This window comes from Leuciscus leuciscus (genome assembly GCF_965113295.1).
Source record: "Leuciscus leuciscus genome assembly, chromosome: 1".
Lineage (NCBI taxonomy): Eukaryota > Metazoa > Chordata > Actinopteri > Cypriniformes > Leuciscidae > Leuciscus > Leuciscus leuciscus.
This window is the reverse complement of record NC_138725.1, coordinates 31849465-31861972: the sequence shown is the minus strand read 5'-3', so window position 1 is coordinate 31861972 and position 12508 is coordinate 31849465. Positions and strand designations below refer to the sequence as shown.

Genomic DNA, 12508 nt, shown 5'->3' with positions numbered 1-12508 from the left:
TCACTTGGACTATTTTAACGATGTCTTTAATAACTATTCTGGACCAGCAAGTTTCAATCCCTTAGAAGCCTATGGAGGAGTGAGCCAGCTCTCAGATTTAATCAAAAATATCTTAATTTGTGTTCTGAAGATGAACGAAAGTCTTAGGGGTTGGAACAACAGGAGGGAGAGTAATTACTGACAAACATTATATTCCCTTTAAGGTCAATATAAGTCTTTTTGTGGCAAGTGACCTAGGTAAGTGTGGCAAGTGACTTCAAATTTATTGTGTTTATGCATAGGTTAACTTACTGAATGGACATGAATGTGTTAGTTATTTGGCCCCTGTTTTTTCTACTTGTGACTTTATGGTTTCTTGGCCATAAGTCAATTAGGCCTAATGTTGAGCTCATTTGCATATTTAAAATAGATATTTCAAAGAAACTTGTAAAACAAAAATGTTACTTTTCATATATACTTTCACTGTGTGAGGTTTGATTGTGATAGGGGTAAAGGAAAAAAATAAGTCCATGTGGGTGTATTTTGGGCATATTCAATTAGTATATTGCTCATTTGCATATTCAAATTCATTTTCAAAGAAACTTGTAATACAAAATTTTTTACTTTTCATGGGTACTTTCATTGTGTAAAGTTTCATTCTGATAGGAGTAAAGGAAAAAAATAGCCCCATTGGGGTGTATTGTTGCCTGGCCTTATTGGCACACATCTCGGATTGATGAGAATTTAACATATTTCCTCAACTAGGATTTCTTAGGACTTTTAGTATGTTGTTCTGGACACATCATAGAAAATATCTTAGCTGAAAATTTTTTTTTACAATTAGTTCTATTTTTGGCTCCAAAATGAGTTACTTTGACTGGACTATATGGTCATAAGTTCCGTCCATACCTAGTTTAACAGAACTTCCGATCATAGTTGGCTAAATGCTTTTGGGTAATGCACCCCGGGCTATGTGGGTTCTTCAGGATTAAGGGGGTCACACTACACTTTTCCTTTCATTGACTTCCATTCATACATATGCGTTTGTTTATTTTTGCATTTTTTAAAATGTAATACTATTTATTATATGTTGCATTTGTGTTTATAAAAAAAAAAAAAAACTTTAGTTTGATTTAGTGAGAAAACTTCACCACCTTTAGAAGATACTCTCAAAGCCTGTAAGGCAGGGAACGGCAACTGGCGGCCCGCGGGCCAAAACTGGCCCGCCAGCAATATTTTCTGGCCCGCCGGATTATTTTGGTAGTCCTAAACGCTGCACAAAACTCTTCCACTACTTGAGAAAAGCCGTAGTCACGCGGCGATTTCACCGCGGCATACTGTGTGAAACACCCATAGGGAATCATTCGGCGCGGGATTATATTTTAAAGTATAACTGTGCGTTCACACCGGACGTGAATAGCGCGTCAAATTCGCGCCTGCCGCGTCTAGTTATACGCTTGACCACTTTGTGTCCATTCGCGCGTCAAAAGATGTTAGTGGTCAGAACTCCGGTGTACTTTGGACGGAGCGGGCGGTCTGACTGACAATAGCCCACTCGCACTCCCGACATCTTTTGACAGCGTATCCGCACTTAATTCGGACCGCCTGTACACCTATCTCTGAGGAGCTGTCTGGTACTGAAACCATTATCAGTCAACAACATTCTTTTTTTGCAAGGATGTTTGAAATAGTTCGGCAGAAAATAGCCTACTTCATTTCGTCAGTAGGGCAACATGATTTTCGTTTATGTTGCTTAGAAATTTGAGTGATAGGCTTTGTTTTCAGGGTTGACCAGGGTTTCAGGTCAAACCTGAAAACTTTCGACCCATCTCTAATTTACCCTTTCTTTCTAAATTACTGGAAAAAATTGTTGCTCAGCAGGTACATACTCATCTAACGGATAATAACTTGTTTGAGCAATTTCAGTCTGCTTATCGTCCATATCATAGCACGGAGACAGCTCTTATTAAAGTCACAAATGATTTGTTAATGGCTGCAGATTCGGGACTTTTATCAATACTCGTTCTTCTTGATTTAACCGCAGCATTCGACACTATCTCACATAGCATTTTACTGGAAAGGTTGATTTCTATTGGGATCACTGGTACAACCCATGATTGGTTTAGATCATATCTATCTGGTCGGACTCAGTTTGTGCAGATAAAACAATTTAAATCGCGGATATCTCAGATAACCAGCGGTGTACCTCAAGGATCAGTCTTGGGCCCTCTTCTGTTTATCGTATATTTATTGCCTCTAGGACAGATCTTTCGTAAATTTAATATACATTTTCATTGTTACGCTGACGACACCCAGCTCTATATATCTTCAAAGCCTAGTTCGATATTTCCGTCTTCCTCTCTGTTGCTTTGTCTCTCTGAAATCAAATCATGGTTTACATGCAATTTTCTTAATAGCGCAAAGACTGAAATTTTATTAGTAGGCACTAAAGCAAAACTGCGTAATTGTGAAAGTTTCTCACTTGCTATCGACAACTCTGTTATTTTTCCTTCTTCTCAGGTAAAGAGTCTGGGTGTTGTCCTCGATAGTACTCTGTCCTATGAGGCACATGTTAATAATATTACACGGTCTGCATATTTCTATCTGCGAAATATTAATCGTCTCCGATCATCCCTTTCTGTTAATAGTACTGCAGTTCTGGTGCATGCATTAGTTACTTCTCGAATTGACTATTGCAATTCTCTGCTCAGTGGTGTCTCACAGAAACTCATTCACAAACTTCAGATGGTCCAGAACTCAGCAGCTCGGATCATTACACGAACACCTTTGATTGAGCATATAACTCCGGTATTAGAGCATCTTCACTGGCTTCCGATCAAATACCGTATCCAATTCAAGATTTTACTTTTTACTTATAAGGCTCTTCATGATCTAGCACCTTCATATCTGAGTGAACTTCTGCATGTGTATTTACCTACTCGATCTCTCAGGTCTTCTGCTTCTGTGACTCTTGTAGTACCATCTGTGCGTTTGACTACGATGGGAAGTCGAGCTTTTAGTTGTATAGCTCCGTTGACTTGAAATACTTCACCACAAGATATACGTAATAGTCTTAGTCTCTCAACTTTTAAATCACGTCTTAAAACTAATTTTTTTAGATTAGCCTATCCTGATTGATTTTAGTAATGTCGGTGGGCATTGATTTTATGTTTTTACTCTTTATTGTGTTGTTGTTTTTTCCTCTGTTTTATTATGTATTTTATTATTGTAAGGTGTCCTTGAGTGTCCTGAAAGGCGCCCACAAATAAAATGAATTATTATTTATTATTATTTGTCCTATTTAATTTATGTTATTTATATTTCTTTTTATTTTCTGTGGCATTTTTTTTCTCTGCTGACAGTACAATGTTAAAATAGCCTACTATTTATATTGACACGAACACAATTTTTGTATAGCATTTATAATTATTATAGGCTACTTAATCTCCTTCTTTCCGTTAGAGACATTTGAATGTGAGATTATGGAAACGAGATCTAAATTTTGTGGACCCGTCAGGTTGGGAAATAAAGCGGGTGAACACCGAGTGTGTTTTAAGCGGTTGCTGAATAGAACCTTGTGGGAGCGGGACGAAAAAAAAAACAGTCCCGCGCAGACCTCCTTAAACCTTAGGTGTGTATGTGTGTGTCCCGAATAAATAATAATAATAAAAAAGGAATAAAGTTAAAAAGTCGGACTGTACGGAATGAGGCATGATTGCTATTCACACCTTTATTAAAATGGCTGTAATCTGTTACCACAATAGTACTTGATCTGTTTAAAATGATTTCCTTGATATATGCATAAGGTGTTAAATTAAAAATTAAAAATCAAAATTAAAATTTGTCTAATCCAGTAATTAATTTTTTCTATTTTTGATCTGAGCACAATCAGAAAATCAGAAAACCCGTCCTTATTCGTTTTTTTCATTTCAGTTCAGGAAATAAATAATGGAAAAACAAGTCGTTTTTCATCTTTTTATTTTTGGTTTTAATTTGAAAAAAAAAAGATTGAATGAATGATCCACAGACGGTGACGGACACATCATATTCCACAATTATAGGCCTATATAAGAGTATTTAATTTGTATCCATAGGCCTACTCCGTGTAGCTGGCCCGCCATCTCCTGGCTAAAAAAAATATTGGCCCGCGGCCAAAGTTACTTGCCGACCCCTGCTGTAAGGCTTCCGGTTAGATGCTGCCCCTAAAACGAAAGTGAACTGACCTAGGATCTGGGGAAGTTTTCACACTAAATCAAACTAAAGTTGTACACTGAACTGAAAACTCGTCCACGACCTGCACTGCTGTTCTCTAATGTTTGAAAGTTAGCACTGAGATAGTTTTGACACTGTGGAATATTTTATTATAATATTATTGTTTTATAAAAAAAGGTATTTGCTGTATTTTGCACTCATGTAATCCAGTGTTGGCACTGGTAAATTTCTATTCAGCAATGTTTACACTTTACAGAAATGTATGTTTATATCAGATTGCTTAGTTTCATTTCACTGCACAGTTATGTGTTCTGGAGGTGTATAAGATTATTTATTTTCTATGACATTAATTTTCATTTTATATCAAGTGTACAATTGTAAGTTAATTTTTTTTTAGCATCTTTAAATAAATATGTTTATGTTATGTATCACTCTGTGTTCTGTTTGTTTCCTTTTTCTGTTTAGAAGATGACTGAGCCTTTAAATCTCATTTGTAAAAGCTTTATGAGGCATAAATAGTACTCACTTTAGATGAGCTCACAAAACTAGTTAACTGACAACTACTTTTTTTAACTACCTCAATTAATCATGAATTACGTTAGGAATATGTGTTAATAAAGCGTTTATTAACACACTGAGTAACTATTACTATTGGTCAAAATAATATGTATAAATATACATTTAAATAGTTTATTAATCATTCGCTAAAACTTTCTTAATAATCTTATGAACCACTGACAAATACTAAATAACTGTTTTTTAAATAATATAATACTTAATTTAGAAATGATAAATGTATAATTAAAAAAGTATGAAAATACAATTATTAAACATTATAAATATGCTTATAAATCAAGAATAAAGCATTTATAGCTGTTTTTATAAACTGCTTACTAATGTATATTAATGTAGGTACAATGCTTTATAAATGATGAATTCATTAATTTACTTTATTTAACTATTTACCAATGCTTAACTAATGATTCATAGCATGCAGTTATTATAAAGTTTTACCGCTTTCTTTGCAACAAATTATGTGTTTTGGTAAACACTGACAAAGACCACAAACTCGCAAAAAAAAGCCTAGAGTCAAACTGCAACTAAATGAAATACTGATCACCAAAATGTTGACCAAACATGTTCAATAAAACATCAACATCTAAACCTCTGTTAATTCTCAATAAGAACCTCTGCTGAGATCTTTAGAGATTTATTGTCTTTTATTTTCAGTTGATTCCAGGCTGTGTGGCTTTGAGTCAGTTGTAGTTGTTGTGTTTCATTTTCTGAGATTGCAAGCATGATGTTGAACCAACATCACAATATAACATTGATTCAATGCTATTACCATTGATTTTTGGATGATTTTGGATTTGGGTGCAAATGTTGGTAGCTCAAACAGTAGAGCGTTGGTGCTTGCACCGCCAAGGTCATGGGTTTGATTCCCAGGGAAAGCAAGAACTGATAAGAATGTAAATGTGTACCTTGAAATGCAATGTAAGTCGCTTTGGATAAAAGCATCTGCCAAATGCATACATGTAAATGTTATGATGTTGATTCAATATAGTTAACATTAACATTGATTTAACATTGTTTCGATGGTTGCTTGCTATCTGGGGAGGGTCTGTTCTTTCTTTTGATATATTGAATGTTCAGATATTCATACAACAAAATATTCTGAGGGCCATGACATTTTTAGTGAAAATGATAAAAAATGCAGGCAGTGACTAGCAACTTAAAAAATAAATAATAATAATAAATAAAAAAAACGCTGGCGAGAAAGTGTTAATATTATTGTCAATTTATTCTATCATTTCTACACCCGCAATGCTCTATCAAGCAGCAAAAAAACGATTCAGCTAATAAATGTGTGCATGTGTGTAAACCAGCTCTTACCAAATGTGTTTCATTTGCCCCTGTTGTTGTGGCATGTTCCCTTTGTTCTTTGATTGTAGGTTCATCTTCTGAAATAAAACAATTAAATTGTAAGAAATAGAGATATTCGGAAAGGAACTGACGCATGCTACAAAGAGCCACAAAATGTCACAGTGTCTGGTTTTGTGTATCCCCGGGTAACCACTAGAGGTTCTCTTCCCCCACGGTGTCATTCATCATGAACTGCATTTCCCATAATCCTTTGTCTGAATTCACTGATCATTGCACACAGCTGTTTCCACTCACATTGTTTGTACCTGTCTATTTATACCCTGTCTGTTTCTGTGATTGTTGTGGATTTCTTGTTTAATGTCTATTTGCACTCCACTCCTGGTTGGTTTTTGTTTATTGGACTGTCTTGTATGGATTTTGACCTTTTGCCTGGCTGGATTGTGAATACGGATTACCCCAATAAACTGCACTTGGACCTTACCTTTTTGTGTGTGCATCCCGTGACATAAAAGGGACGATGAGGTTTTGAATAAAACATGAGATTAAAGGAAAAAATATATATTTCAATGCGTCTTTTCCATTCTCTCACAATTACATAGTGGGGTAATTATATTGTTTAGAATTTGTGAGCATCAGGGAGCCGCTATCAAAATGTGTGGTATTACAATCGTATTTGAATGCCACTTGCTTTTCACTTTCGAAATGTCCTTTGTAGAATGCTTTATTCATTTACCGTGCCTTTCCAAATAAATTATTTGGCTTTGGGAACATCCCTAGTAAGAGTTATAATTGAGCCATACAGAATTTTGATCTATGGTTCTTGGGTTTTGTTTTGTTTTCTCCTGTTAAACATTCATTAGATGCACGTAGATCTAAATCCACTGGGTATACCATTTATTACAAATATAATTTTTTCTAAGACAAAGATGATGGTAGGAATTATTGTACTCACTATACTATCTGTATTTGTAACTGTACTACTTCGAAATGTAATGATAAAACAATTTATGAAGTTGAAATTACTTGCATTTATAATATGTGTTGGTTTTGATTTCAACACATGCCATATTACATTTACACTCATTGGTGGACAGAGCAACTTTTTGGAGGCCAATATCAGCATATTACTTACTGTTAGTTATACAATTACCCATAACAATAATACTACTAATAATCTCCTTTTACTAGTTACTAGTCTCTTATCAAGAGACTAAATTTTTATTGTATGGGGTAATAATTGCAATAATGTATGCACAATTTTGACACTGTTTTCTTACCACTTTCAAATGCATTGTTTTTCAGCTCTTCTCTCTGTCTTTGTGATTTGTTGTCCATCTCTTCAGTGTAACATTGTTTATTCTCATTAAACAGACGCTCAATCTTGTTCATCAGGTCTCTCATCGCTGATTGGTTGTTCATCATCTTGTTGCAGGAGTGAAATCTTCCTCCACATTTCTCCAGCAGTTGCTCCAGAACAGGGTTTTTCTTCAGATCATCTTTTATGGTGTCACACTCTTCTTCTCTCTCGTAGGTGAAGAGAATCATCACAAACTGAAGAACTTTGTCACCAAACACTTTCTGAAGCCATTCAAGACCCATCTGATCATCATTGGTTAACTGGCCCAGTCGCACAACAAAGACGAAGGCATGGATTTCATGTTCATTCACTAGTTGATCAATGAGATGATCCACACAGTCCAGGTAAAGTTCAGCCTCATGTAAACCGGTCATGTTGATCACAGAGACGTAATGATCAGAAATCTTCCTTCGCAAGGGAACAATCCTGGCTATTTCTCTATTTTCCATATTCATCTGTGCTTCTCCGAGTAGAATGTTTTCATGCCCAAACTGGACTGATGAAGAGTTTCCAAATAACACAATGGTCAAACTGGGATCTAGAATGAACACCACAGAGCTGTAATTGACATGTTGTAAAAAAAAAAAAAAATAAATTAAAAAAAACTCTGCAACATAAGAACACATCTTACTGTAAGCAATATTGTTATTTTCTTACTTGTGCTGTGGGTGAATGAATCAGTGCCAGATGGTTTGTTTGATTTACTCATTTCCAGCTGGCCATCAGGATTAAAGTTGCTCTTTTCTTCTCCAGGCTGTTTATTACCCAGAGAAAAGATTAATAAATAAAAATAAGTTACATTTCTTTAAAACAATTCAATATAATTATGATCTTTTTCCATCAATGTCTATAAGTGTACAAGACTGTGTACTGATTATTCATATCTTTTAGAGCAGGGGGCAGCAACGAGTGGTAATGGTTGGCATACACTGTAAAAAAAAAAAAAAAAAAAAAAATCCTAATTTTACAGAAAATAACTGCGATTTTTTTTTGACGATAATTTTCTTTAATTTTAAATTGTACTCAAAATTCTGTAAAATTACAAATTATATCTGTAAATTAAAAATTAAGCTGTTATTTTAGGTATTGTGACATTACTGACAAATTCCAGTAATTCAGATTTTTTTAAAAGAAAATGTACTGTATTTTTCATACAGTACTTTTTCTGTTTTCTTAAACTACATAAAAATGTATGTAAAATTACAAATATAATCTGTAATTAAACAGTAACAAAAAATGATAAAACGGTCAAATGACTGGCAGCCCCCCAAAAAACTGTAACATTAAAGTAAAACATCTTAAATTAAATAAACTGAAAAACACTGTTATTTTACAGGTATTTCCTGAATTATCCTGATCATATACCTTGTAAAAAAAATCGTAAAAAAAGGGTTGTCGTAGAAATTTTAAACTGTATATTAAACTAACCATGTTTCTAACATCTAACCTTATTTAACATTTAACATTTGAACAGGATGTACTGTACGAAACCAATGGAAAACGTGTTGCTTTGAGTGTGTGCGTGTGTATGTATAAATAACATAGTTTGGGAAATGAAACTAGACAGTCTGTTAGAATCTTGTGATTACAGATGAAGTCATCATTAAAACAAAGTTTGCTTTACCTAGTAACAGAGGGGTTTGCATATGAAGTACCAATCAAATAGTGGGGAAATTATGTAATGCAGCCTGACATTTATGCCATACCTCTATACTATAAAAACGGTTGTATTCTTGTGCACTGTGGGATTTCTCAATGGAATTTGTCTCAGATCCTCCGGTCTTGATTCTTCTTGGGAGAGTTTCTCTGAGAACTGCTCGAAACCTCTCCCGGCCGTTAATAAAGGCGTTTAGAGGACATTTGATGATGTCTGTCTGTTAAATTCTACTGCACAGCAGATCAGTTTAGGGAAGCAAGTAAGTCAGTATAAAAGACTCGGCCAGTTGTCGACGGAAGACGCAAAGAGTTAGAGTATAAAGGTTATTAAGTGTCGATTTGTAGACGCTCGGTGTCGATCAGTAGACGCGACAGATTTATTTATTAAGTGTCGATTTGTAGACGCTAGATAGTCAGGTTTTAGGGAAAAATCCACTACAGGGTCAAATGACTGGCAATTATTTAAATCACGTAAAATTAAAGTAAAATATGCTAATTTAAATAAAGTGCAAAAAACTTTAACAGAAATTTGATGTCACCATGATTGAGATCAGTGTTTGATTTAGTTGGGCTCATGACCCGTGAATTTTTAACATTAAGTTTTAATATATAAGCTGAGGTTACATAATATATAGAGAGACTTTAGTTTTATACAAAGTCTATGATTAATGTCATAATTTTTCACATGACCCTTATTATAACAATCTGTATAATAACAATCTGATTGGTGACAATCAACAAAGCTTTTTTGTGACTTTGGTAGTTTGTATTGTGAAAAGTTCAGAGTTGATCAAAACATTTTTCATTGATGTCTGAGTGAATCTATATGATCCTGTCAAAACATTTTCTGTATAATGACTTCATAAAACCCGAGTATAACAGCACTGCAGGGTGTTCTACAGTATTGGCATGCAAATTTAACAACTAATATTTAACAACTTAATCAAATATTAGACTTCAGGTCACGTGGTATCAAAAAATCAGGCCACTACATGATGTTGTCATTATATCATCTCTGAAAGTGACCAAGATCATCTGATCTAATTTTCTCTTGGATTCCTACCATAAAAAATATGCATCAGAAACACATAGTTAAACAGCCAGAGAAAAAGTAAAGTTAAAAACTAAAAGGTCAAGAGACCAACTAAAGCAAACACTGGTCACCAGAATGGTGACATCTAACTTTATTATTTTCAATAAGACATAAACTTCTAAACCTCTGTTAATTCTCAATAAGAATGTTAGTATGAAAGAAATAAAGTCTGGATTGTAATAAGTGAAGATGCTGAGATCTTTAAAGATATGCAAGTGTTTAATGTTCTCTTGGGATGTAAAGTGTTTCTGTATGGTGTGTTTCGTGTGTCACCATTGTGTTGAAGAGTAGAGCCTGAGCTTCAGTTCAGGATGAGCAGAGAAACACCGAAGTTATGCTGCATGTTGCTTTATTTAACAGACAGTAACTGTGTAGTTGCTGATGCAGTGATGTATAGTCACAGTAAATTATGCATTTAGTTAACTAAGAGATTCACTTTGTACAGTGAATGTGTTTTTTTGTAAAAATTCAGGAAATATATGTGAAATAACTGTTTCTGTTAAAAAGTTTAATGAAGATATCTGTAAAAGTCTTTTGCACTTATTTAAATTAGGATATTTTACATTCATTTTACGGCTTTTTTATGGCAGCCATTGCTGGCAGTCATTTGTTTTTGTTATGTTATGTTTTTTTGTGTGTTTTTTTTTTTTTTACAGTGAAGGTGTTTGATCAGCCACAGCCTTAGATGAAATCCACTGAAGAGAAAAGAAGACATTAAATCTGTGAAGATCTCAGCAGAGGAGGATTAAACAACTCCACAAACAGCATTACCAGCTTCACTTATTACTAACCAGATTTACTTTATTTCTGTCAGAATTAAACATTCGCCATATGAAACACAACAAAGGTAACATGCTTCATGCCAGGATACAAAACGTATTCATAGCTCCCAGCATGCATTGCGGCATGAATAAATTATGCAGCTGAATTATGATTAATGTCTTCTTTTATCTTTAGTTGATTTCATCTAAGGGTACATTTATACAACAATGATATGCTTAAAATAGAGAAGTTTTTCCTTTGGAGTTTTCTGTGTATAGATGACACCGATGTCAAAACGATCCCCATTCACACGGATCCGCGAAAACAACTGAAAACGCTGCATTGTGCTGCCAGTCCAGTAGATGACGTTAAAACACTATAGACTGAACACATAAAGTACATGATGTCATCGTCTTCAGAGATTTGCATTTTTGTTGTTTACATGGAGACCGTTTTCAAAAACTTGCAGTTTGAACCCCGTTTTCAAAAGTATTTTCAGGCACCCAAAACGCTGTTGTTGTGTAAAGGAACGTCTCCAGCTAAAAACGGTGTCATGTAAACAGCCAAAGCCACCTTTCCACTGCACACGACATTCGCATACGATCGTTGCATTTCGCACCCTAGCAGCAGTTGCACGGAACTTTGAAATTGGCCGTGAAGCAACTGTTACCTGGGCTTATTCACCATGGTAAAATAAATAATTTGAATGAATGTGATGCATATGAATATATCCACACAAAACAAATGACCCTCAATACATCTAAAATAAAAACATAGTAGATTTTATAGAGCTAATCAATATAAATATTGATTTAATAATTATAAAATTATTATTTCTGCAATAATTATTATTAACTGCAATTTTACAATTTGAATTAGTGTTTACAGAATAAAGTTAAAGTGTTCATATATTGGTTATTCTAACTTAGCACTCATAGTTTTGAGCTATGACGGCTACAGTCTAGCCGCAAAAGTAAAAAAATGTCAACCCATCCGAAGCTCAAATTGGATCCGAGATTTCCACATACGCATATGATCGGAACCCGACGCAGCTCCCGTACTACTCCCGTACTGCTCGTCGATTGTCGTGTGCAGTGGAAAGGCGGCTTAAGACTGTCTGAAGCCAGCTGTAGTTTTTGTGCTTCTGCCCGTCTCTTTTCTTTTTTTTTCAGTCTAAACATGTTCCTTCAGTTTATGGTCTTAAACGTTTGGCACCCTGTGCTGCCATGCAGTTCACCTTTTTTTTAATGTTTTTTTATGTTTTTTTCTGACAGTGTGATTCTGGTTGTGGGCAGCAAGTGTCATCACGAATGGTCAATCATCACTGATTACAGTTTTTCTCAATTGCTAAAACACTAAAACCCATTGGCTGAACAAAGTTCTCAGTTGCCTGAACTCATTTAGCTAATTGTGCAGTCTGTTGTCAATACCTTAAAGGAACACACCGACTTTTTGGGACTTTAGCTTATTCACAGTATCCCCCAGAGTTAGATAAGTCCATACATACCTTTTTCATTTCTGTGCGTTCTTTAAGTGTTATTTGACGCACCCACCGCTAGCCTAGC

The 12508-nt window shown here is 34.8% G+C and overlaps 1 protein-coding gene across 1 annotated transcript; it reads right to left on the bottom strand.

The window, feature by feature from the left end:
* Positions 1–7293: 7293 nt before the first annotated feature.
* Positions 7294–8156, bottom strand: LOC309474630 (uncharacterized protein; the record flags this gene model as incomplete). Its single annotated transcript, XM_082137178.1, has 2 exons — positions 8090–8156; positions 7294–7970 (listed from the first exon to the last, which is right to left on the bottom strand). The coding sequence occupies exons 1-2, from the start codon at positions 8139–8141 to the stop codon at positions 7294–7296; spliced, it is 729 nt and encodes a 242-aa protein (XP_081993304.1). The 5' UTR covers positions 8142–8156.
* Between the last annotated feature and the right edge of the window lie 4352 nt (positions 8157–12508).